Below are 24124 nucleotides of genomic sequence, written 5' to 3' on the forward strand. Positions count from 1 at the left end.
TCTTCAGAAATGTCTACATGACACAAAATTAAGATATTTAACTTCTTACTTCTATTTATCGAGTCTAGTGCGGTCTAATACAAATAAAATGTAAGATGCATAAGTAATTTAAAATGATTTAGCAGCCACTTTTCAAAAAGCAAAAGAGGAAAATCAACTTAATGTTTTACTTAATGTAATCATCCAAACTATCATTTTAAGATAAATCAACCTAAGTATATTTAATGAGATAGCATCCACCCCCTTTTATTTACTACATCTTTGAACTCTTATATGGATTTTATACATAACCTTATAGCATGTCTAAATTTAGAGTAGCCACATTTCACATTTTAGTAGTGAATGGCTACTTTATTGTACAGCTCAGATCTAGTCAGTCTGATGGTTTTTGTTTTAAATCTAGTGTTGTACTAAAGTATTTTATGGAGGGCATTCAAGAATATGACAATTTTAGGCTGGGCATGGTGGTGCACGCCTGTAATCCCAGAGGCTATGGAGGCTGAGGCAGGAGGATTGAGAGTTCAAAGCTAGCCTTAGCAAAAGCTAGGTTCTAAGCAACTCAGTGAGACCCTGTCTCTAAATAAAATACAAAAGAGGGCTGGGGATGTGGCTCAGTGGTCTAGTGCCCCTGAGTTCAATCTCTGATATTCTCCCCTAACAACAAAACAAAAAGAATATGACAATTTTCCTTTTTTGTTGTTGTTGTTGTTGGCAGGCATTTAGACCCACCCTGATGAGGCTTGCTCTCTGTCTTGAACACATGCATATGTAGGCGAACAAAATCAGCATGGTGATTGCATGCTACACAACTGATACTACTAAGAAGAATGGCTGGTAACACAAAATGGAAGACATTTGTTCATAGAACTGTAAGTACTGGGGAATACTTGCCAGAGGAATCCACTCGAAAACTGGTCCTGGGTGGCACTTGTTCTGGATAAGAAAATGGGGAATTAAAATGGAATTCATTTATGGCATTTAAAAATTTATCTTCACTTTCTTTTGATTGCTTTTATAACTCCACCCCACCACATCTTGTGTTTAATGATTTTTTTTTTCCTCTAAAATCCATGGAAGTTAGTGGACAGGTTTGCCGTACGTTTTTGTATGAGTATGCCTGAAATAGAAAAATCTGAATCCTTTTAAATCAGGATGGAAAAAAATCACCATTTTCAAATATTATTAACCCTTGATTCTTATTATAAGAATGCTTATTTAAAAGCAAAATCAACCCAGAACCTGAAATACATATGGTCAACATAGGTCTTTTTTTTAAAGTCATATTATGATATTATATTACAAAACATTAAAACAAAAAGAGAAAAATTTAGCCAACGATTACATTGGTTTATGTATACCAGTCCAAATATTTTGATATTTCCAATTATTGGATAGTTGAAATTGTGAAGAAGTAATTGAGTTTATTTTACCAATAGAGACTCTGTGAGAGTTATGATACAATCTATGCTACATGTAACAACATAAAAATTCAGGCACATGAGTATAAAACACCTTTAAAATGTGGGAACATCCCATATTTAGAATTGTACTTATTGGAAAATGTAGCTACTGTGTCTTGGAAGTATTTGAAGACATGTTTGTCTCATGGGTAACGTTTATCAGGGTTAAATAAGGATCTACTTAACAAGCTTCCACCCTATCCCACACAGACATGTTTCAACACGTCCCGATCTGGAGCAGTTGAACACAAAGAAAAGAACATAACTAAATGGTCCCTTGAATTTTATTCTGCCTTCCAAATCTACCACAGAAGAATTAAGCTGGAAAGATCAGTGCCCCAAACACTAAGACTTAGAGAAGTTGTTCATGTGCTCCTTTACAGAAAACTCTTCAAGATCATTTTGAGAAAAATTACTCATTATATTTAAAGGTCCATTTTTAAAAATTATAACTAAAATGCACTATCCAATAAAGTGCTCTTCGTTTCATTTTAGTATCATTATGGATAAATATTACATATTTATACCCTTCTCTTACTATAATTTTTCTACTAATACCTTCAGCTATTCTCTTCCTTTATCAATAAGAACTTTCCTAAACCACACACTGGCTTGATATGAGGTGGGCAGAAGACACATGTGAATAAGCCTGTGGTCAAGACATACTTCTTAAAAGATATGTTAAGATAAGCTGAGATATTTCTGAGAGATTGGCAGTCTAGTTTTGCCATCATGATGAACTTAATAAAAAGTTTTATCACATTGCTTTGCTTTTAAATCATGTAAGGAATTCCAGATGGAAATTAAAAATTCCCAAGCCTCTCCAAAGCATAAATTCACATTGTAGATGAAGGAACTGTAAAATTTTCTTGTAAGAACTGTTTCTCCCACTTTTAGACTTTAATACGTCCACTAGTTTTGTGTTAAAAACATTTTAGATCATTATTACTATTATGGTCATATAAATCATCGTGTAATTATCAATCATATACATGATTATCCCTTATTAGGAGCATTTTACAGGAGGCAACTTGGAAGACAGTTTTAAAAAGCAGAGTGAGAATAAAGTACAATAGAACTTTCCCATTTTGAGCATATTAAGATGACATGATTTTATAATATTGTTGTGTCATATGAACCACAATAAAAATGAATATTTTTTTCATTCAACTTAAAAATTAAAATAAGGCTAAATTTTGATTGCTTTATTATTGAGCTCTGTTTGTTTCCAATAAAGACAGTCTTGTTCATCCCTGCCAGGTAAGCTGTGTTTTCATAGTAAAGGCAAATTAGTTTCCTAGCAGAACTGTAATTTTTTTTTTAAGAACCTTCATGTTTACTGTGACTGTTTGGGATTATGAATGAGAAATATCCTTTCATCAAAGGGGTAGACCTATGTCAGGGAGGGAAGACTGCTACCTTCTAAACACTTCCATTAGGTTTAAAACTGACGTTTTATATTATCATAATCTCCCTAGGACCTATTTGTCATCCAGCAATTAAACTCCATTTACTGCAACCCTGATGGTCTCATGTTTATTCATGAAAGTACTTTGGTTTACACTGTCAACTTGTACTACCAACAAAATGCTTTGACATACTAAATAACTTTCAAGCAAGGGCTGATTTTAGAATCCACTTTTCACATTTTTCCTCTTTTCTAGCCCTTGTCAAACACTAAGTTTTAAATTATAGAATAAAATAAATTTATAAGTGATAGGATTGGATATAATTTGAAAAATACATGGGAAAAATAGGTGCTACATCACAGGTTATTTTACTGTTTATATTACCTGGTTCACATCATGGTAATTTTCTACTTTAAAAGGAACCTGAAGAAATATATATGTTATCATAACTTTTTAGAAAGCAACCCAAAGATAACATTTTTGAAACTGGGCTTCCAAATTAATTAAAATCTATGTTTTAAACATGGCAAATACAGCTTAACTGGGCTTATTGATCTCTTTCGTCAATACATTACAAACTCAAAGTGATGCATAATGTGATATATTAGAAATTCCAGCTAAAAGGTAAATTTCTTCACATTTTTTTTTCAAATTATGAATATAAATTATACTAAGGATGGCAATAATGTTATTCTCATGGGAAAATGGCCCAGAAAATTAACTTTCATGGTATAGTTGAGGATATTAAAATAATAGTGTTAATTTTTCTTTTTATGATTCTAATGCTAAAGTCATTGGTAAAAGTATCATTTATTTATCATCTTCTTTTAATATTTAGAAAAAGACTGTGCTCCAGTGAACGTGTATGAGAGGTACTTTAATTAAGGCCACTGGACACCAGCAATGTCCAAGAAAATCAGGCGAGGGCTCCATGTGCTCAGTGTGAGGATGCTCTTTGAGAAGGCGAGGCGAACTTTCACAATCATTTGGATAGCTGCCTACAGCTATGGCATCTATCAATTCACAGAAACCTTTCTTAAACCTTTTGACATTTCCAGTATGACTGTAGCAGGCAGTTAATTACATTGGGAAAGGAGACTGGAGCCAGGAAGCCTCAAGCAGAAGGACTCGTTCAGACTTCAGAGCTCTGGTTCTCAGTACCAGGGATGGCAACTGCCTTTGTGAGCTGGCTCCCACCATCATTCTGCAGAGTCTCCAGGGTGTGCTGCCGTGAAAAATTTTATTACACTACTTTCTCTCTCCAAAGGCTCTGGTGTTAGGATAGGAGGCAGCGGAAACGATGACCCTTTGCTCACTGAGCTGAAAAACCCCAATACTGTAGAAGTGCAACTACCTATTTGTAATTATCCATAAATTATATATGCATTACAATATTGAACAATGAAAGAATTCAATAACTGAACAAATGAACAACAGAAGAGAAGGATAAACACCATAGATGTGAAAGACACAGCTGTCCATTTTTGATCGGCTGTAAATTATAATTTCATTTCAGGCGTAGCACTAAAGAACAGCCTTGCTTCTTCATTATGCTCTTTAACTGGCCTGGGGTTACTTTTTATGACAACCTTGGCTGTGATACTCATTGCTTATAATAGGTTAATGCTTTCTAATTTCTGGAAAGAAAAATTGATTGTATGAGCTCTTTTGAAGAAATTTCTGTTCTAAAGGAGTTACACCATAAGGCACATTACACCATATGGATTGTTGACACTTTTATGATCCTACATTTGAGTGATGTCTTACTCCACAGGAGTGTGGACATGCTGTACCTCATAAATTGTTTATTTATAATAACCAAGGTTCAATGGGAAAAGAAAAAAAAAGTTTGGAAAACTTCAGTCATAATTCAACATGGGTTTAAACCAAGCAATGGAACCACCAGGGATTAGTTTAAGGGAATGAGGATTTTCCTTCTCTGGATATTCTTGTTTGCACCTGCTTTTTTTGCTCTAGTTTCCAAGGCTGAGGTGTGGAGCATGCCCAAGAAATACCCCCATGACCCGAGGATGATAAGACAGTCCTTTAGAATGAGTTTGGCTTGAAGAAAAGTGCAGTACAGGCCTCCTTCCTAAATCAATAGGCTTTCATTAGAGTGATCGAAACTGTATTTCATAATATTCCAGAGTAATCCACAGTCATTTTCTTTGAGAAGCATTTTATATCCCCTTAGCTGGTAATAAAAAAGGGGGCAAGAGGGAGAGGAGATGTGATAGGTATCTATTTGCAGTTATCTAGGTATGATTGTTCCTTTGGGCAGCAGACAGAACTCCCTTTCATTTCTGTGAATATTGTGACATTGAATTTGACTTACTCTGTGATAAGAATGAGAACTCCATGGCGTAGTATAACTGTGACGCTCTCCTACCTGTTCTTTCTAATTAGTTTGCCAGGCTCTGGATCTACACAGAGGTACAATTTCTAGGTATAGGGGGAGTTCCCTGGGAGTTTGGCTACCAACACAAACTGCCACATAAGCTTTTATCTTAAATTAGAGATAAAACATGTAGAGGTAAAAATATGATTAGACAAAGAAATTAACTTTAAAAAGTTAGTTTTCTGAGTAGATATTAAAATTTTTATTCGTGGAGTACATGTTTTTTCTTGGACAGTAATGATGACTATTTCTTGAATAGCCATATAGATTATATAAATTATATAGATTATATAGTAAAGGGAAACCATGTAATGGTTTTGGAGAAGAACAGACCAGAGAGTCAAAGGGCAGCTACTAATAATTACCCCAGGCCAACACACATCAGGACCATTCTGGGAACACTGTCTCATGTAGACACCCTGGGTAGTCTTTTGGGTTTCTGGACCAGTAAAAGAATTTCTGTTATATCAGGATATGTGGTTGAAGCAAGGACACAATCACACAGAGACAAAGAATGGCAGGAGGAGCTGAAAGGAGAGAGGACAAGGCCTTTAGAAATATCTTTTTTCTCTATTATTAGAGATGGTACAAATAGTTCAACATCAGGAACATTTACAAACAGAGAGCACAAGCTGAACTTCTTGTGATTGCAAAGAAAAGTCAAGTCCTTCCTTCATGAGACTCATGGGAAAAGGACAAAGAAGACAGAATTAAAAAATAGCATAGTTTGTCCTACGGAACAAAGATGAGTATCTCCCTCTGCTTTCAGTTTTTAAAATTGTAAGTAATAGAGACAGCAAGAAGTCAGTTTATCAATAGAGACTAACTACACAAAGACAAACATGACATTTGTCTAAGGTCTTTGGCAGAGAGGCATGTGGGGAGATATTTGTTCCTTTTTGGAAATTGATGATATAGGTTGAGCATCACTAATCCAAAATTTTGAGTGTTGCCATGGCTCTGCAAGTGGAAAATTCCATATATGACCTTATGAGATGGGTCACAGTCACAATGACAACGCACTACAAATATTTGTATAAGGTGTATATGAAACATAAATGAATTTCATGTTTAGACTTGAGTTCCAGGTAATATGTGTGAAAATATTCGAAAATCTGAAAAAAATCCCAAATCAGAAATACTTCTGGACCCAAGAATTTCAGGGAACGTCTACTCAATCTGTAATGAATTGAGTTAAAACTTAAAAAAAAAAAATTCCTGGGCATCCTGGGCATGGTTCTACTTAAATATTTAGGCATATAAGCTTAAGCTTATATGGAATTAAGTTAGAGGAAAAATAATTTCTTTCCATAGAGTTTGCCAGTAACAACTAAGACGAGATACGGCACATTTAGGGTGGTACAGCTGAGACCCTAGTAACAACTAAGACTTTGATTACTCAAAGATATTTCTCTAACATGTATTCTCTAGATCAGTTTTGTACATGGAAGTTGAGAAACTACCAGAATTCTAATGATTTTACTGGACAAATTCACACATTTGAACACTAATATTATTGGTGGTGTTGTGTAAGCCGACATTGTTCAGGAATTGTTTTCCTACGTGTGCATAAGCTTCTAATGAGTAGAGATTACTTCTTGTGAACTTTCTCTTGTGGAGGGTCTAGAGGAGTTCTTGACACATAGTGAGTGTTTCGTATACTCTTGTTGATTAATATGAAGCCTGGAGGTGCCACCTCTGGGTACTGCACCTAATGCTCTAATGTCAAAGGTATCACTTGCCTGCTAGGCAGAAGAATCTTTCTTTCTGTGTCTTTTTTAGTCCTTACCTCATCTTAAGGTGATCTCATGAAGACTGGAAGTGTTTCTAATTTTCCTTCAAAACAGTACCTGTCATACTGTATTTCCTATGATTCTAGTATCCTGTGGTTGTCTTCATTTGTTTAAAATCACATTTTTTTCCAGGAGTACATCTTTATTAAGATGTCCTGTGCATGCACATTAAAGTGTCAGCATAATCTAATTATGAGTCAAATGAGGCACAGCAGCATTTACATCATTTGATAAATTTCCCTCATTTGCAGGGGACTGGTGACTTGAATCCAAATATTTCTTGACAGCCTTGACAGAACAAACATTGTGTAACTCTGTGCAGCCCAGACTTGTGGGTGGAGGGCCATCCTTTAATTTGGTAATTGTACTAGTTTTGAATGTGAATGCTTCAAATCTCTTTAGTCTTAGATGTGGTTGTAAGAGATGGTACCATGAGATCACTACTGGCTAGGAAAAATTAGAATTTGCAGGTTTGATTAAGATTTCCTTCCCTAATCCATCTCTTCCACACTTTCCTTAGTCCTGCTGATTTTTTTTCCCCTCCCAGGAAAAATTTGGGAAACACAAGAATAAGTAGAACTGAACTGAAATGTTATGCATGAGATTTAAAGGAATAAGAGTGGAAGTGGTTCACAATCAAAATTTTGAATATTGGCCTTTCATTTGGGTTGTCTGATCATTGCATTAAAAAATAAAATTAACTGTTTGAAGATGATGAGAAGTAGACTGAGCTTTTCACCTATTAATTAGTTTTTTTAAAGTATTGCTTTAAAAAGTTAAGTGAGAATATGAAACTTTTTTCATACTAGGAAGCAGGGTATGTCCAGAGGGCATAGGGCTGTTTTATTCTTCTAAGATGCTGTCATGTCCCCAGCAGAGAGAATCGATGAGCTACAGAGACCAGAGAAAGCAACAACAGAACCTTCTGGTTCCTCAATCTTCAGGGGCAGAGCTTCCCTTACCTGGACTTGATTTCTGTGTTTCATTCACACTCCATTTAGTGTTATGAAATAACATGAGAGGAGAGAAAGATGGGAAAGGAAATTAGCCTGCCCCCTTTTGGCTCTCTGAGAGTTGTGACCTGAAAACATTACTGTGACCTCAGAAACATTAGAGAGAGCTGAGGAAAACAAGAATGTGGGTGCGATGAGAGCTGCGGCCACCGTGGCATGGGCAAGGGCGCTGGGGGGTGGCAGTCAGGAAGCCTATTGTTTCTGCAGCTGAGAAGCAAGGGAGAATCAAGAACTCCCAGGGGAGGCCAGGAAAAGAAAGACGAGGGAAGGAAGGGAAGGCAGAGGCAGAGAACGGGAAGGCAATGAACAGATAAGGCACTGCAGGGGCTGGATAAGGAAATGAGAGTTCTTTTAGGATTGTGAGAGGGTCATGCACAATTCCTGTTCAGAAACTGAGGGCATAGACGACCATCAAGAGAAGTCAGGGAATAAATACCAACATGGCCTTTGTCCTGAATAACAAAGCTTTGCTTTGCCCAGGAAACTGCAAAAAGGATAGAAGCAAATGACTAATGAAGGGACAAAACCCAGGAGGAAGCATCTCTTAATGCTCCTTAAATCAAAGCAAAAATTGAAGCTAGCCAAAGATGTGAGGGTGATATTTTAATCCTGCAGTGAATTTCTTTCTTCCAAGATGGAAATCCTACTGTATCTCGCTCTCCTCTTGTTTACACTCCTGCTTCTTATTTCCCTATTAAATTTGTAAGAGCAGGACATATTGCTCATCTGTGGTATCTCCCCACAGTGCTGAGAGCAAAGTGGGTATTCAATAAATACATGGTTTATTGAAGCAGAAAAAAGTATTAAGAACTGTGCCAATATCTCTTCAATTCCTTTTTTCAGTTTAATGAGCACTAATACTCTGAATTTATACCCTATATTATACAGCTAAAAATGCCTACTTTGTTCTTCCTCTTCTGTAGCAGACATCCTAATGATACAATCCTTTAATGATATCTCCGTTGTTCATCAAGAAGGGGAAGAATGGAACAGAGTGACTGTGATGTAGCTGATTATTTAAAAGTGTGTGCCTGGTAAATTCATTTTGATGAAAATGATTTCTCCATGGTCTGCTGTCCTAACTATTTTATCAACCAAAATTACTTGCACAAAGCATTGTAGAGAATGGGGAAAAGGTATTATGTTTGCCTTTCCTTTTACCAGCTGGGTGCATAATTCTCAGCCCCTGAGCTCATCAAAAGAGTAAGCAGATTTGAGATCCTCTGAGATCACACACAATTTAAAACTTGCTATCATGCTTCAATGATAAAGTTCGAAACAAGACATTGGTGGAAGCAAAGGAAATCAGCAGACTGTAAATGGGAGCTCCAGGGACCAAACTCTTTTCACCAGGCCAGGTTTCTTGATCATTTACTCAGGTTCTTATTATACACTATATTTTACACTCATGTCATTTAGATTCTAGTCCTCTAATGTGTGGAGGGAATGGCTTGTAAGATGGCAGAAAGATGCATAACCAACGTGTATGGTATATTAAAAATCTGGGGCTGGGATTGTGGCTCAGTGGTAGAGCACTTGCACATGTGAGGACCTGGGTTTGATCCTCACCAACACATAAAAATAAATAAAATAAAGGTATTGTGCCCAACTACAACTAAAAAAGAAATACTTTTTAAAAAAAATCTTTGTTTTCTAACATTTACAAAGTGCAATGACATAATTCTTGAAGACCTTCAAATAGGGCTGCAAGTACATACATATTATTTCAAGACAATATTTAAATGGGTATGCATTAAATAAGAAACAGAAGATTGTGGCAGAAATGATTGGTACGTGGCTCTGCATTACTTTTGGAACCAATTGATTTCATGAATGTCTTTCTATGACTATTGGAAGGACTTGGCTGACATTTTACTCAATGCCCTAACTCTAATGACTGCCTTTAAAACTCCAAGAAAAAAAAAATCTAAGTTTAGACTCATGGTCATATTAAATAAATTAAAATTTCCGAACATTTCTTCTTACTATTTAGTGACTTGAACAAAACTAGCAACTGTCCCCAGGCCCTATCCCCTCAAAATTCCTGATTTTCTTCAAAGGCTTAGGGGCAAAAATAAGAAATAAAATTTAAAACCAAAAGATATAATCAACTTATTTTTAGAACTAAAATATTTTTTTAAGCCAATGGGTACAAAGTTTCAGTTAGATGGAGGGAAATTAAATTCTATTGCACATTAAGGGGAATGCAGTTAATAATAACATATATTTCCAAAATAGTTAGAAGAGAGGTTTTTTAATATTCTCACCATAAAGAAATGATAAATATTGGAAATGACTGATATGTTAATTAACACGATTTGATCATTCCACAACGTATACAAGTATTGAAACTTCACAGTGTATCCCATAAATATGTAATTATTATTTGTCAAAACTATACAAGAGTGTGTGTGGGGGGAGTGGGCTTTTAAAGAGAATTTTATATAGCTCACTTGACTTTGGAGATGCTCTTGAATCTCAGAATATAAAATCATGCCAGATTATTCAGCCTCAATGTATGTCCTGGCAGGGCCTTTGGCTATTATTAATGAACCCTTGTTTCATGTGGCTTTCACTTACGCCTACTTTCATAAATGGCTCTAGATTTTTCGTAGAGCTCATATGGGTCAGGCTTCCGTGGGTCAAAGGCCTCTGTTGAGTCAGGAAAGGAACTCCTGTGGAGTGCGGGTGGGAAGGGCAGGTTCTGCGGTATGGCCGGAGCAGATAAACTTGTTTGAGGACTGCCTTGATTCTCCCATCGGTCCATTATCTGAAAAGTAAAACAGAACAGAGAAAATGACTGAGGATCAATCCTTTCTGGCTATTTCCCTTGTCACCTTTAAGTTGGACTTCCTTGCCTTGTGGACTTTTCTTCTAAGAAACATTGAAAACTTTAGTATACACATGCCTTGAAAGAAAAGAGCTTACTTCTGTCTGATAAAGCACCAGTGACTGTTATAAATAAAAGCAGTGCCCAGCTTTTGAATGAAAACTTTTATAACCTCGTCTCCTATTAGGTGGTAATCTTTAGCAAATTGATTTCTCAGAATCTTTTTTTTTCCCATAAAATAAAGACAACAAGATAATACATGTGGAAGTGCTCAGAGATGTTGGTATTGTTTGTTCCTTTTCTAAGACAGTCTCACTTTATTACCCCACTTCACTAAAACAGAAGATAAAGTAGTAGGTGCATATTCACGTGACACCTCTGCACATCCCAAGCACCTCCTATACTTGAACATTCAAACACTTCCCTTATAATTTACAGGTAGTCATACAACCACCTGGGCTCTAGGGATTGTTCAGGCTTCTGGGATGTCCTGTTCATGGCTGATGGTGATGTCTCCCCTAAAATGCTGCCGTTGCTGGCACCACAATTAGATACTCCCTAGTCATCCCCTCACATACAAGACCTTCTTCCATCTTCACCATAGGATCATGGGGAAGATAAAGCAAGAGCTAATCTCATTCTTCCATCAAGGAGAAAGGGAGGTTCTCTAAGGTCACCTATGGTCACCATCAGTTTCACCTTTGTTAGACTATTAACTGACTCCTCATTAAAACTCAACTTCTGTTTTGAATAAACCTGTGGTTCGTGTATGTCTTAGATTAGGCTTAGGTTACCCTTTTGTCTAAAATTCTGTACCGGGTCAGCATGGGTGGCAGGATCAAAAAGGCTAAATTCCCCAGTTGGGTTTGGGAGGTTCTTCAGGACCCAGGTTGTGCTCATCTGACTCATATCTGCTGAAGGTCTTTCCTCTGCTCCCTAGGACCCCCAAGTTCTCTCCTGCCTCTGAAGCTCTGCATACTCTATTTCTCCTTCTGCCTGCAAAGTTCAACCATTTTCCACTCTCACCCTCCTTCATTTTACCTGACTAGTAAATTCAGATGAGATGTCTCCTTTATGGGAAGGCCTTTGCTGACCACTCTAATCCTCTTGGGTGCTCCCATGGCACCCTTGACCTACCCCTGGCATTACTTATCACACCCAACTGTAGCCACAAGTCCACCCCATCCATGTGTCCTCAAAGATATCATTCTGGGGACAGGGGTTGTACCTTTCTCATTGACAGTACATAGTAAGTACTCAGAAAATGTTCATTTAGTGAATAAATAACAGCAGGATTAAAATAGAAGCGATTTTTTTTTCAAAAAACTAGCTTTGATATGCAATGCATTGAAGGTGGCAGGATCATAATTCTCTGCCCCCTACTTCGCTGTCCTGCCTCCATCAGGGCTCTGACTTCCATTCTCACCAATCTATCATCAATGTGTGGAGGCTGGAAGGGATGTGAGAGACTGCATGCTCCAGTGTTTTTCAAACTATGACATCAGAGATCCCTGTGGCCTTTCCTGCCCACCTGGGACTCTGGCAGGGGTTCAGGCTGAGCCAGTAAATTGGGAAAGAAATGGGCCACTGACTCTTATTTCAGTAAAATTGACTTTACTTAAATTGTTTTCTGTGATGGGCTGCTACTGCCCAAGGCGTCACCTGAATAGTTTCTAGATCTAATGAGGATAGTTCAGTTTCTTTATACTAAATACAATCTCTATAAGCACAGAGAAGTTAAGTGAGTTGTCTGAGGTCCGGCAGCTTCCAGTAGTAGATCCTGGTTAGAACCAGCCTATGACTCTAATAGGAGTGGTGGATAACTGGCAAATATGGGTAGAGTTCCAGTTAATTTCTGTTCACCAGGCTTTTTTTCTGCCATTTTGTAAAAATTCTTAAATATGTACTTCATAATTCATTTAACAGCAAAATTCATACAGGTGGCCAGTCTAGGTTTTCTTTGGCCATCCCCCTGGGTGGCTCTGCTGTGATGTGGAAGGCCCACATTTCTGGGTAAAGGCATGACACTTTTAATCTACTGTTCCCTTTAGCTGATTTTAGGTACAATATGGATGCATTCTGGCTGTGACTCTCTCCCTTATTGTTTCCAAACTTAAGATACTAAATGCTAAAAAGTAAATTGATCAAAAATATGGTTTGAGATGCTATAGTATCCCACTTGTCAACCTAGGGCTTTGGTGAATATCGACTTCTTTTATCTTCCACGGAAGGTTATCTGATACCAGTGTGAGTCTTGCTGGTATATATGTATTGCTCATGTACGATCATTGAAGAAAACATGCTTTCAAGTGAAATACTGGTATTTCTAAGAAACAATCATAAAACTACAGAACAAATAATGCTTTGGGCACTGTTTGGAAAAGTTTCTATGGCAGAGTGACAAATTCTACAGTTTCTGTAGCACAGAGACTGGGAAAAGAGTGGAGTCCAGTTCATAATTAGCAAAGCATTCATAACTGTGTGACATTCATCAATCCTTGAGTCACTCTGTCACGGTTTCTTAAAAAAACTGCAGTAGAAAATCCCTGTGCCCATGAAAAAGTAGACTTACAGTCCACTCCACTGTCCCCTGCCCTAGTCCCTCCAAATTGAGTTACCTGGTGGCTTCAGCTCAGAAGATTACAGAATAAAGCACCTGCCTGCATCATAGGCTGGCGGCTGGAGGCTGGCCACACTGCCCCTTCTGAAAGGCAGATTCTGAAGACTCCTCCCTCCTTTCTTAGACACCCTGGACTCTGGATTTTGCTTTCTACCTAGGATTCTCGGTGTTCCTCTCTACCTTTATGAATCTTCTAAATTCTGACCCTGTCCCTTGACCCTGACCAGGGCCCTCCCTTGCTCTGTTGTTGAAGGCATTTGCTTTGATTCTACTGTCTTGCTGGTATTGACCTTGAATTTGTTACCTGCAAGGCATTTACCTCCCAACTAGATTTCTCACTGGGCTACATCTGTCTGGCCCATTGGTGTCCACACCTGGGTTGATTCTTATATCTCACTAGAGTAAGGAGGAGTGGAGACAAAGTTGTTTTCTATATCTGGGAGAAGTCCAGTACCTCTGCTGGCCTTGTTGAATGAGTAAATGAAGGAATGAGGCTGGTGTGAAAGCCCAGCCACTGAATTGCCTGTGGACATGTGCATATAGTCCACACCCAGGCACCAAGCAGTAAACTAGAAAGACCCAGGCACGGTTGGGACTGACTTGTTTAACCTTAGCTTCTGATTCCAGGGTGTACACAGGGAGGAGAGGGCTTATGAATAAGACAGGTTATTTTCCTCCATAAAATAACTCTGTCTTTCTCCCTGTGGAGGTTGGGGGTATCTAAATCCACTCCCATCCTAGGATCCACTCCATATTTTAGGCAGGGCTGGGAGTTGAAGGCATTTGCTTTGATTCTAACTTTGAAAAATGAACTTAGATCCCTTCCAGACAAAGAGAACGAGAGTTCACTATGATTAGTGTACTACTTGTTAAACAGGAAGTGACTATCTTGACAAGGATTAACTTAAGATGTGGGTCAGTAGGACAGAAGTGGGTCAGTGAGTGACACAGGGCTAGGAGGAGGCTAGATCTCTCCAGGGATAACAATTCCATCCTCTAAGAATGCCATCGATTCTGTTCAGAGGAGAAAGTATATAAATGCATATATTGTGGGTATATGGTCATGTATTTGTTTCAATTAACGGTTCAGCCAACTATGCTCATTCCACAGAGTGATTTTATTTACATAGGTCTGTGCACAGAGGTCTGATTTCTATGGTGATATGAGTTTATGTTTTTGAGCTAAACATGTTGGGGTTGCTATTTTAAGCACCTTACATGGATTAACTCAGAATCCTCATGGTAAGCTGTGAGAGAGGTATCATTATTGTGTTCATGTTTACATGAACTTGACACACTAAGAACTTAAGCAGCCAGTAAAGAATCTGTACCCTAAATAATTAGACCACATGTACTACTGCTCAATATAGACCTTAGACTAAAGAGTTTCTGGAAAATATATAGAGGATATTAAATTGAAAGTCCCCTATCTTTACTGATTCTAGGACCTGGAAGTCCAAGGCTTAGCTTTTGTAGAGATGCAAGGGTTCAGGATTAATTGTACATTGAGTTCTATAAAACCTTTTTTTGGAATTATTGACTATGGGTATAATTACTTATAATGACAGCAAATACTGTAATTACACCAAATGACATAATTTGTGTAAATGTGGTACATATAAGGGAATCACTAGATTGCATAATTGTGCCACCATGATGAGGTTACAAGCTTCCTGTTTAAATTAGATAAAGGTGTATATAACCACAGAGCACTGATTTTGAGTTTGGTGGTGACAGTAAGGAACTATTTAGAAGCTGGACAAGATAAAATAAATTTCACTCTAAATACTTTTTTTTTTTTTTTTGGTACCAGGAATTGAACCCAGGGGGCACTTAACCACCCAGCCACATCCACATCCCCAGCCCTTTTTTTATATTTTATTAGAGACAGGGTCTCTCTGAGTTGCTTAGTGCCTCGCTAAGTTGCTGAGGCTGGGTTTGAACCTGCAATCCTCCTGCCTCAGCCTCCCTAGTCACTGGGATTATAGGCATGTGTCACCACACCCAGCTTTACTCTAAACACTTTTAGAGGTATTTTGAAAAATATATTTTCGTTTTTCAAAATCACATATATCACTAAGGGATATATTAAGCCCAAGTGGAATTGGTCTCCCCATCTTCTCTGTAGATCAGATGAGACAAATCTTAAATGAGCACATGCTTGGTGAGAATGTTCTACTTTGCCACAGGACCCATTAAATGATAGGATTCAGCCATTTCAGTTAGGGTAAGGTATCTTAAGGTATCATAAAACAGAATTCCAGGAAACAGTCCCAGCTCCTGGACCTTGAGCATTAACAGTGCTAAAGTGTATATGTTGAATGTCCCCAGAGGTCCATGTGTTAAAGGGTTGGTCCCGAGGGTGGTGCTACTGGGAAGTGGTGGAACATTCACAAGGTGTGGCGTAATGGGAGATCCTTGGTCACTGGGAGTATGCCCTTAAGGGGGTTTGTGGGACCCTGACCACTTCCCTTCTTTGCCCCTGGCTCATGATGTAAGGAGCTGTGCTCTCCCATATTCTCATGCTATGGGGTGCTGCATTACCACAGACCAAAGCAGGGACAAGTGAACATAGACAGGAACATCTAAAACTCAGCCAAAATAAGCCTTTTATCTTTATAAGTTGACTATCTCTGGGTATTTTGTTATAGTTCTGGATAGCTGACTAAGAATTTAATGGCAAATAAAGATCATCTCTAACCACTAAACCAATTTGGTTAACATAGCCTGACAAAAACATTATTAAAACTTACCAGCCTCTTACATTGGCACAAAAATTAGAGCATATTGCATAAGGGATCTAGGCCTAGAGAAGCTAGGTGATGGTAGAGAGCAGCAGTATATCATGAAGGTTCAGAAGCACCACTATGAGTGATTGTCAGGTTTGGAACACATATTCTATAGAACTAATATATAATATACATTTGGAATATTTATTATATAGAATTAATTATACATACACAGAGCTATAATATAAGTATGTGTGTGAGTACATATATATGCACACAGAGCTATATAGTTTACACACATATATTTAACTTAGTGTGGACTTTAAAAAGGGAATATAAGTATATATGGAGTTATATTTCTTGTGGAACAGAATTAATTCACAGGTAAGGACTTCTGAGCCTACAGTTTACATTGTTTCTAAAGTTTTCATGTTATAAAGACTATATATATACTACTCATGAGAAGGGAAAAACAAATTTCTGAAGTATTTTCATTATACAAGACCGAATAGTTTTAAGTTAATTTTGTAAGTATATTTAAAAAATTGGCATAATTATCATTATAGTAAAGTAAGATGGATTTTTCTTATATTTGGGGGATAAATATAAGACAAAAGCTCACAGAGAATTTGTTCTTCTGACGTTATTGAATCTTAGAAGTGAAAGAGATACTAAGGTCACTTAATTCGACTCTTAATGGGATCACATAGTAACCAGAAATAAAGAAGCATAATAATTCCAACTTACAGGCTTTGGAGTTTTCCATGGAGAAAAGAAACCTGCAATAAAGAAAACAATATTTGAACTTTGAAAATTATACCCCACTACCACTAATGGATGGTGTGATATCAAAATAATTGTAATTCACTTTAAATTATCTAATAGCAACAATAACACCACACCAAAAATCTGGTATGGTCTTCTTCAAGGAGTTCAAATATTTTCATTGGAATTATATTAATTATTTAAAGAAGATTTCCTTATTTGGCAACTGAGAATTCCGAGGCAAAGAGAAGGTGAATAACTTAAGTGGCAAATAGCTGCTTCAGAAGTTCCCAAACTGAGTTGTCCTTAGGGATTGTGTCACCTAGTCTTAACAGGAGAGAGAGAACATATAGATAGAAATTTAGATTTTTTTTTTTGTGGTAAGTATCTCTGTTTAGTGTAAGAAATGATTCTGCATTATGTACTTGCTTTCTACAGTTAAAAATCAACCAGACTTTGTCATTCTTAAATTTAAGAAGAAGGTTCATACTTCTGCTAGGAATCAAATCTCACTATGAATTTGTATGTGGCTCTTCCCCCACTGACATCTTCTCTAGAGCAGATTTTTATTATCCTTCTACACCAGGGCAAGCACAAAGTTATACACAAAGAAGCTCATTTTTGTTTGTTAACTGAATAAACTGTATACTATCAAAAGGTATAACATTAAAAAACTTATTGAGCCCTTTCAATGACCACAAATGGTCTGACAATTAGACAGACTCTAGATTAATTCCTTTTCTAAAACCTTTTATAATATATAGAATCAGTTTCTAAAGAGGTGCTAAAAACAGACTTAAAAATGCTGTAGGGAGGAGGCTGGGGTTGTGGCTCAGTGGCAGAGCGCTTGCCTAGCATGTGTGAGGCTCTGGGTTCGATCCATAGCCCACATAAAAAAATAAATAAATAAAATAAACTTATAAAAAATACATATTTTAAAAAAATGCTGGAGGGAGCAGGGATGGACACATACTGGTCCTAACTATCTAAAACTCAATCTAGTATATAAAGCAAAACTACTTTCTTCTCATATCATATCTTTCCTCTTCCAGCAATGTTAGCTCCTGTTAATATTCAGTGAGGTTTAAAAATGTTCAATAAAAACAGAATATTGAAAATATGCCATATACTATCTTTATCATCTTTAAAACTGAGATGTCCAAAATGAGAATAGATGACAACCATAACTCATTTACAGGAAATATCTACAGAAATCTGGACACACAGTTACCTAGATGTTTAGGCAACCAGCTCAGCCAAGGCAAATATGCTAATTGTATATCGAGGCACCCCTGTGGTGAACAATAATTCATTTTATCAAAAGAGTGAGACTATATAATCATCATGTTTCACAGCTTTTCTTGGAACCCAGAGCTAAATTTAAAGCTCAAGTAAAGAACCATCTTAACCAAGAAGCTTGGTGGAATTAGCTTTTTATCTGTCTCATACACTGTGTTCTTGTCTCTCTTTTTTGATTAATTAAAAAAAAATGTGGTTCAATGTGCGTTTTGATTATAATTTCAGGATTTAATCACATCCTTTTTGAGAAGAGTTCAGAATGCAAAGTCCAGATAAATGAATACATTTCTCTCCTGATTCATTCTGTAAAATGCCAATGAAAAAAATTGACAATGAGTTAAAAAGTAGAAAAAATGTTAACCTGCTAGCCAATTAACCATGATTTTCAGTGAAGGATAAAATTCACTTGCTGTTTTATGGAGTTGCCAGTTTTCTTGAGAGAAGATGTCATTTACACATTTGCACAACGTCAAGACATTCACTTATCTCCCAGGTCCTCACCTACTTTCCAGAATGCCCAGACAGGTTTTGAATATCTGCTGTTTTATGTTTGTAGGGGCTGGGGATTCTTAGACTGATACAAAGGTACTGAAAATGGCTCCTCCATTATGGGGCTCTCATCTCCACATGGAAACTTATTTAAAAAAAAATTCTTCCTATGGAAAACATCATCATCTCACTTCTCAATAGCTATAGTGTCAGAGCTGAAATGGCCCAAGAGGGAGACTGGTCAAGAACAGACCTCTCTCCATGTGAGAGGATGCTTAATTTGACCACTTTTTATCTTTCATCATTGGCACTTTGGATTCTGATTCTTTTAAAGCTGTTTCATCCAGTCTGAGCTCACACCATGGGCATGACCCAGGGCTTCTTTACTGTCCCCATTATAGTATCTTCTAGAATATCACTAATACTGAATTGAGCCACAGAGGCTCTCGTCTCTGCAGTGATGATTGCCCTTCTGAATCACTGTCAAAATAAGCTGTGTGTTGCAGACTATTCAGTAGTAAGAAAAAAGATCAGAATCGATTTTCTTAAAAATAAATAACTTATTGTAGCCCTCTGTTTTTTTTAGCAAATTGTTAATCATGCTATAAACATTTAAATTAAGATGAATAGAAAACATCTATTTTGGATATACTCAATTTGGTCCTGATGAAGTCAGAAGGTCAAGTTTTCTAAACGATTAAACTCCAATTTTCTGCTCAACTTCATTGGAAGAGCTATAGAAATATAACTGTGTGCGCCAAGCTATTATATATTATAAATGTACTATAATTTCTGGTGCAGATGGCCCCTTTAGTAAATCTAGTCTATTCCAGCTAACATGTAAAAAAAAAAAAAAAACAAATTAAAAATTTTAAGTCTGTTAGGAGACATGGAGGTTATTATGTTGAGCTTATTTCTGAAATTATTCTAGTAGGAGAGGAGCACAGAAGCAAGACAAGTTTTTACACACGTACACATACATAGATGTGGTTCTGTGATGAATAGGAGAGTTTCTTCTATTAGGCACAATTACTTAAAAACTGCTATATTTTGCTCTTGTGGCTTACCTTAGGGATCACAGGAACACCATTTTCTGGGTCCCCTAAAAACCATTAGATCTTGGCTGGTGCCTAGCCTTTCTCTGGGCTAAGCTCATTGCTGAGACAATTGCTTTGGGGCCTATCACTGCCTATCTCCATAGGGATACAGACAACTTGTTCTCAAGCCTTCGTGAGGTAAGATGGTCCTCTTTACAAAAGCACATTCATAGAAAAGGAGTTTTTTATCCTTCAAATAAGAGTAACAATTTCTTTCTGTTTTAGCTTCTGGACTTTATTTCTCATACTTGCATAGAAAACTGTGTATTGGAATTCTCTGAAGGGATTAAAGTTCCTTTAGAATGACTCGACTTGGGTGTTCCAAACTGATCATTTGCTGGCTTTTTACTTCAGCATCATGGTGTGTATTTGTATATGTGTACAAATTCAAACTTATTTTTAAAATCCTGAGTCTTAAGATAACAAAAGCAAAAGACCACAAGGTACAGTTACAAACTAAATAAAACATGGGTAGGAACATAACAGAAATAAAAGAGAGAGAGAGAATAAATAGTAAAATTTAGATGCATCTAATAAGGAAATTAAGATGCATTTTAATGTAAAGCCCCAAACATCATTAGGTCTCTAAAATCTATCTTCTTTGAAACAAGAAATAAAAGTGTGTGTGTGTGTGTGTGTGTGTGTGTAAAAGCCCAGTGAGCTGGGCAGAGAGACAGATACACATTGCAAATGGCTAAGATTAGACAACAAATTCTGGTAGTTCAAAAACGATAGAGAGAAAAAGACAACACTGACTTCATATTGAAATTTAAATTGAATTTTACATGCCAACTAATTACAATTTTGAGTAAACTATAGAAATATAGTTGCCAGATAAAATATAACATGCCTAGTTAAATTTGAATTTCAGATGAATTATATATTTTTTAGAATAAGTATGACCCACATTCAGTATGAGATATATTGCATGGGATGTACTTATATAAAAAATATTTATTCTTTGAAATTCAATTTAACTAGGAAATCTTGTATTTTCATTTGTTAAATCTGGCAATCCCATATAGGAAACTATTTGTACATGTCCTAGGTAACCATTTAAAAAAGTGGAAACATATACGGCAGGTAATACCCATTCAATTAAAAAAAAATTATTGCCAGGGACCTTGCTTTAGAGATACCTAAGAACACTGTGTTTGTTACATAGATCACTGAAGTGTGTTGGTTGCCTGTTTGTCAGTAACCAGGATGGACCTCTCTGGACTCAGGAAATGCAGAACTCAGTGGCCAATATGAGTGTCACAAAGGACCACTCATTTTAAGATTCCTTGATGCAGTAAACACACTGCCTATTCCAGAACAGAATGACTCATGGAGTGGTTCTTTCCAGTTGTGACTTCTACTGACATGATTCCCAACATAAAAGACTATCCATATGTTTACAGCGGCTCTGGAAAAAATGTCCCTCATAGTGTACATTTGTGTGGTAATTATTATTATTATTATTTTTTTGCAGGGCAGCAAGATGTGGAACTTTCTTAAAATCACCCCAATTTGAATAAGGAATTTAAATAAAATGAAGAGTAATTCTAACCCATCATTGTACCATAAATTTCGAACAATGCCAAGGTAACTTTTTGAGATTTCCAGGAATTTCCCCAAACAGAATTAAATCTTTAAGCCCGCTCCTACATCTCAGTAGATCTATAGTCCAGTTCAGATATACTGAACTCCTATTGCAGAAGGTGAAATAATTTCTCCTGGAGCTGAAATGCCTACTGAAACATAGGATTCTGATTTTGAAGATTATCATTACAATTTCATGGATTTTACAGCAGATTTTAGTTGCTAAAAATGACAGAGATGCTGGGGAAACACTTTCTATTTCTCTCTCTCTCTCTTAAGCAGAAAAGTAGGAATCACTTGAAATAAAGACCTGTTTCACTGTGGATTTCCATGTCCTGGGTTATTGAAAGCTGTGTGTTCCATTTCACTTAAAAAAAGAAGGCACACTGGTGTGACCATAGGCAACACTACTAAACTCCACACTGAAATGCAGATGGTCCCTGACTTAGGATGGTGTGACTTACAATTTTGGGGGGGTCTTCATATTGGTGAAAGTGATAGGCACTCAGGAGAAACTGTACCTTGAATCTTAAATTTTGATCTTTTTCCAGGATTCTGATATGTGGTGAGATACTGTTGTGATGCTGGCCAGTGAGATGGAGCTGCAGTTCCAGTCAGCCAACCAATCACAAGGGGAAAGGACCCGACTCTACAGCACGCTGTGTCTCTAACTGTAGGTCAGGGGCGTTGGCTCCAGTTTGAACTTACAATGGGTCTCTCATGATATAACCTCGTCCTAAGTCCAGGGGCATCCATATGATCAAGAAGGTAATTTTGGGGGGCATATTTTATCACAATTAAAAAAAATAAAGCAATAAAAAGAGAAATCTGAAAAAAGGAGAATAAAAGCATACACATATTATATATGTATGAAAGAGGCAGAGGGAGGGGGGGAAATTGAGAGATTTTTTTTTACTGTCCTGTGATACCCTGGAGGACAAGAAGCCACCTGGGCAGCTGGACACTCCTACAGCCTCCTTCACCCTCAAGTCATCCTTTCTTAGAAAGGATAGCAGGCCACAAAGAGAGCTCTCCTTCCTGCTACATTTCTGAGAATATTTCAGGAACCGTGAGAAACTCTCCAGTAGAGGAAACTGTTTTAAAAGGTTTCCCAAAGCGAGGCGGGGAAGAAAGCCGAAGGGTTTTTAGAATCTCCAGTTAGGGCTAATTTGGGAGAGAAAAATACCACTAATAAAGTTAATCCTTAATTTTAATTTTCTTCAGCCTGGCAAACAGACCCAAGCTTTCCATCAAAAATTCAGCCTTTGGAAAATGTAAGCCAGCAGGGTAATGAGCTAATTTCCATTAAAACTAGTTCAATGCTATGCACTTTTTTTTTTCCCTGGGTTTTGACCGATTCATGTATTTCTTATTAAAATTCATTAAATAGGTTAAGCCCTGCAGTTCCTTTAGATAATTTGTTTAAGGTATTTGAAGTAAAAGGGCAATTTTTCTTAATGAAACTGACCTAGGCTAAGAAATGACCCTTTCCTTAAGCAAGCATAAAAGATACACCGCTGGCTGCACTCGGTCACCACACCACTGTGTTTCCAAGCAATGGATTCAATGTGCAAAGAAAATTTCTTATTAGAGGCCATATTTGACCTGGGAATCTTTTTACTTTTGAAGATTTTTAGGTGGCAAGCTGAAATTTTCATGGTGATGCTTTAAAAATTATCTTTCCTGCATCTTTTAAACAGAAATTTAAAATAAAACAAACACCCTAGAATCATTTTAAAATTACCATGTCTCCCTTGGTCTCTTCTAAAGAGAGCAATCTACCATTTCAAGGAATTTCAGTGAGTACCAAGAAGGATAAGACTACACGTGCTGTCTTCTGATACCCTCGGCTACCTACAGGTTGGATGCAGAAGAGCAGACGAGATGAACAGCCACATCGTGGAGGAAAGGAAGGAAATGGGAAGGAAGAGTTGGTCCTCAGAGGGACGTGTGTCTTGCAGAAAATACCAGTGATCACACCGGGTTGGTTCTTTATGTTCTAAACAAGGCCAAGGGCAGGGAACAGAGAACACTGCTCTAGGTTTACGGCACATTGTAAACACTTGGCAAGAAAATGTGGAAAGATATCAATATTTGCAAATCCAAAAATCCACTTTTGTGAGTTTTTTAAAAAATGATAAATATCTAGCATTTAAAAAATGCATCGGGAAATATCTTCAAGTAATTTAAGACAGATTAGATGTCTGAAATTTTACAACATTAAATAAATATTCACTGAGTGGGGGGTTATCTTGTGAGCTGCATACATTCAAGATGGCTCATGTGGAGCCTTTGATCTTCCTCCAGGTCTTCTCTTTAGTATCCTTCTGTTGGAAAATTTCACCTGCCACTTCTGAGTTTTTAAGACAGGAACCTGAAAGTCATTCTTAACAATTTCTCTCCCTTGCTTCCTTATCATCAAATTCTGTCTATTCTACTGCCAACGTCTATTTCAAATCCACTTCTCTCCACCTCCCTGATCACCACCGTAATCCTCCCCTGTCATCTCTTGTGTGAACTGAAGCAACAGTGAATGTGATGATTTCGCTGAAATCCGTTCATACTTAAAAATTCTTCACTGGAGACTCATTACACATAGGATAAAACACAAAACCCACAAAGTCTTAAATAAGTTGGC

General features: G+C 37.1%; 1 protein-coding gene across 5 annotated transcripts in view; it reads right to left on the reverse strand.

Annotated features, from left to right (window-relative positions):
• Positions 1-24124, reverse strand: part of Magi2 (membrane associated guanylate kinase, WW and PDZ domain containing 2) — a 1275072-nt gene that overhangs the window by 159968 nt on the left and 1090980 nt on the right. For 3 of the 5 annotated variants that reach the window (XM_048786214.1, XM_048786216.1, XM_048786218.1), the window contains exons 11-13: positions 17000-17031; positions 10654-10843; positions 892-933 (exon numbers count right to left, since the gene is read on the reverse strand). In XM_048786214.1, coding sequence (XP_048642171.1) covers positions 892-933; positions 10654-10843; positions 17000-17031 — 264 coding nt within the window. The remainder of the gene's footprint in view (positions 1-891; positions 934-10653; positions 10844-16999; positions 17032-24124) is intronic. The other 2 variants (XM_048786215.1, XM_048786217.1) reach the window with 1 other exon arrangement.

The sequence above is a fragment of the Marmota marmota genome, unplaced genomic scaffold (genome assembly GCF_001458135.2).
Source record: "Marmota marmota marmota unplaced genomic scaffold, marMar, whole genome shotgun sequence".
Lineage (NCBI taxonomy): Eukaryota > Metazoa > Chordata > Mammalia > Rodentia > Sciuridae > Marmota > Marmota marmota.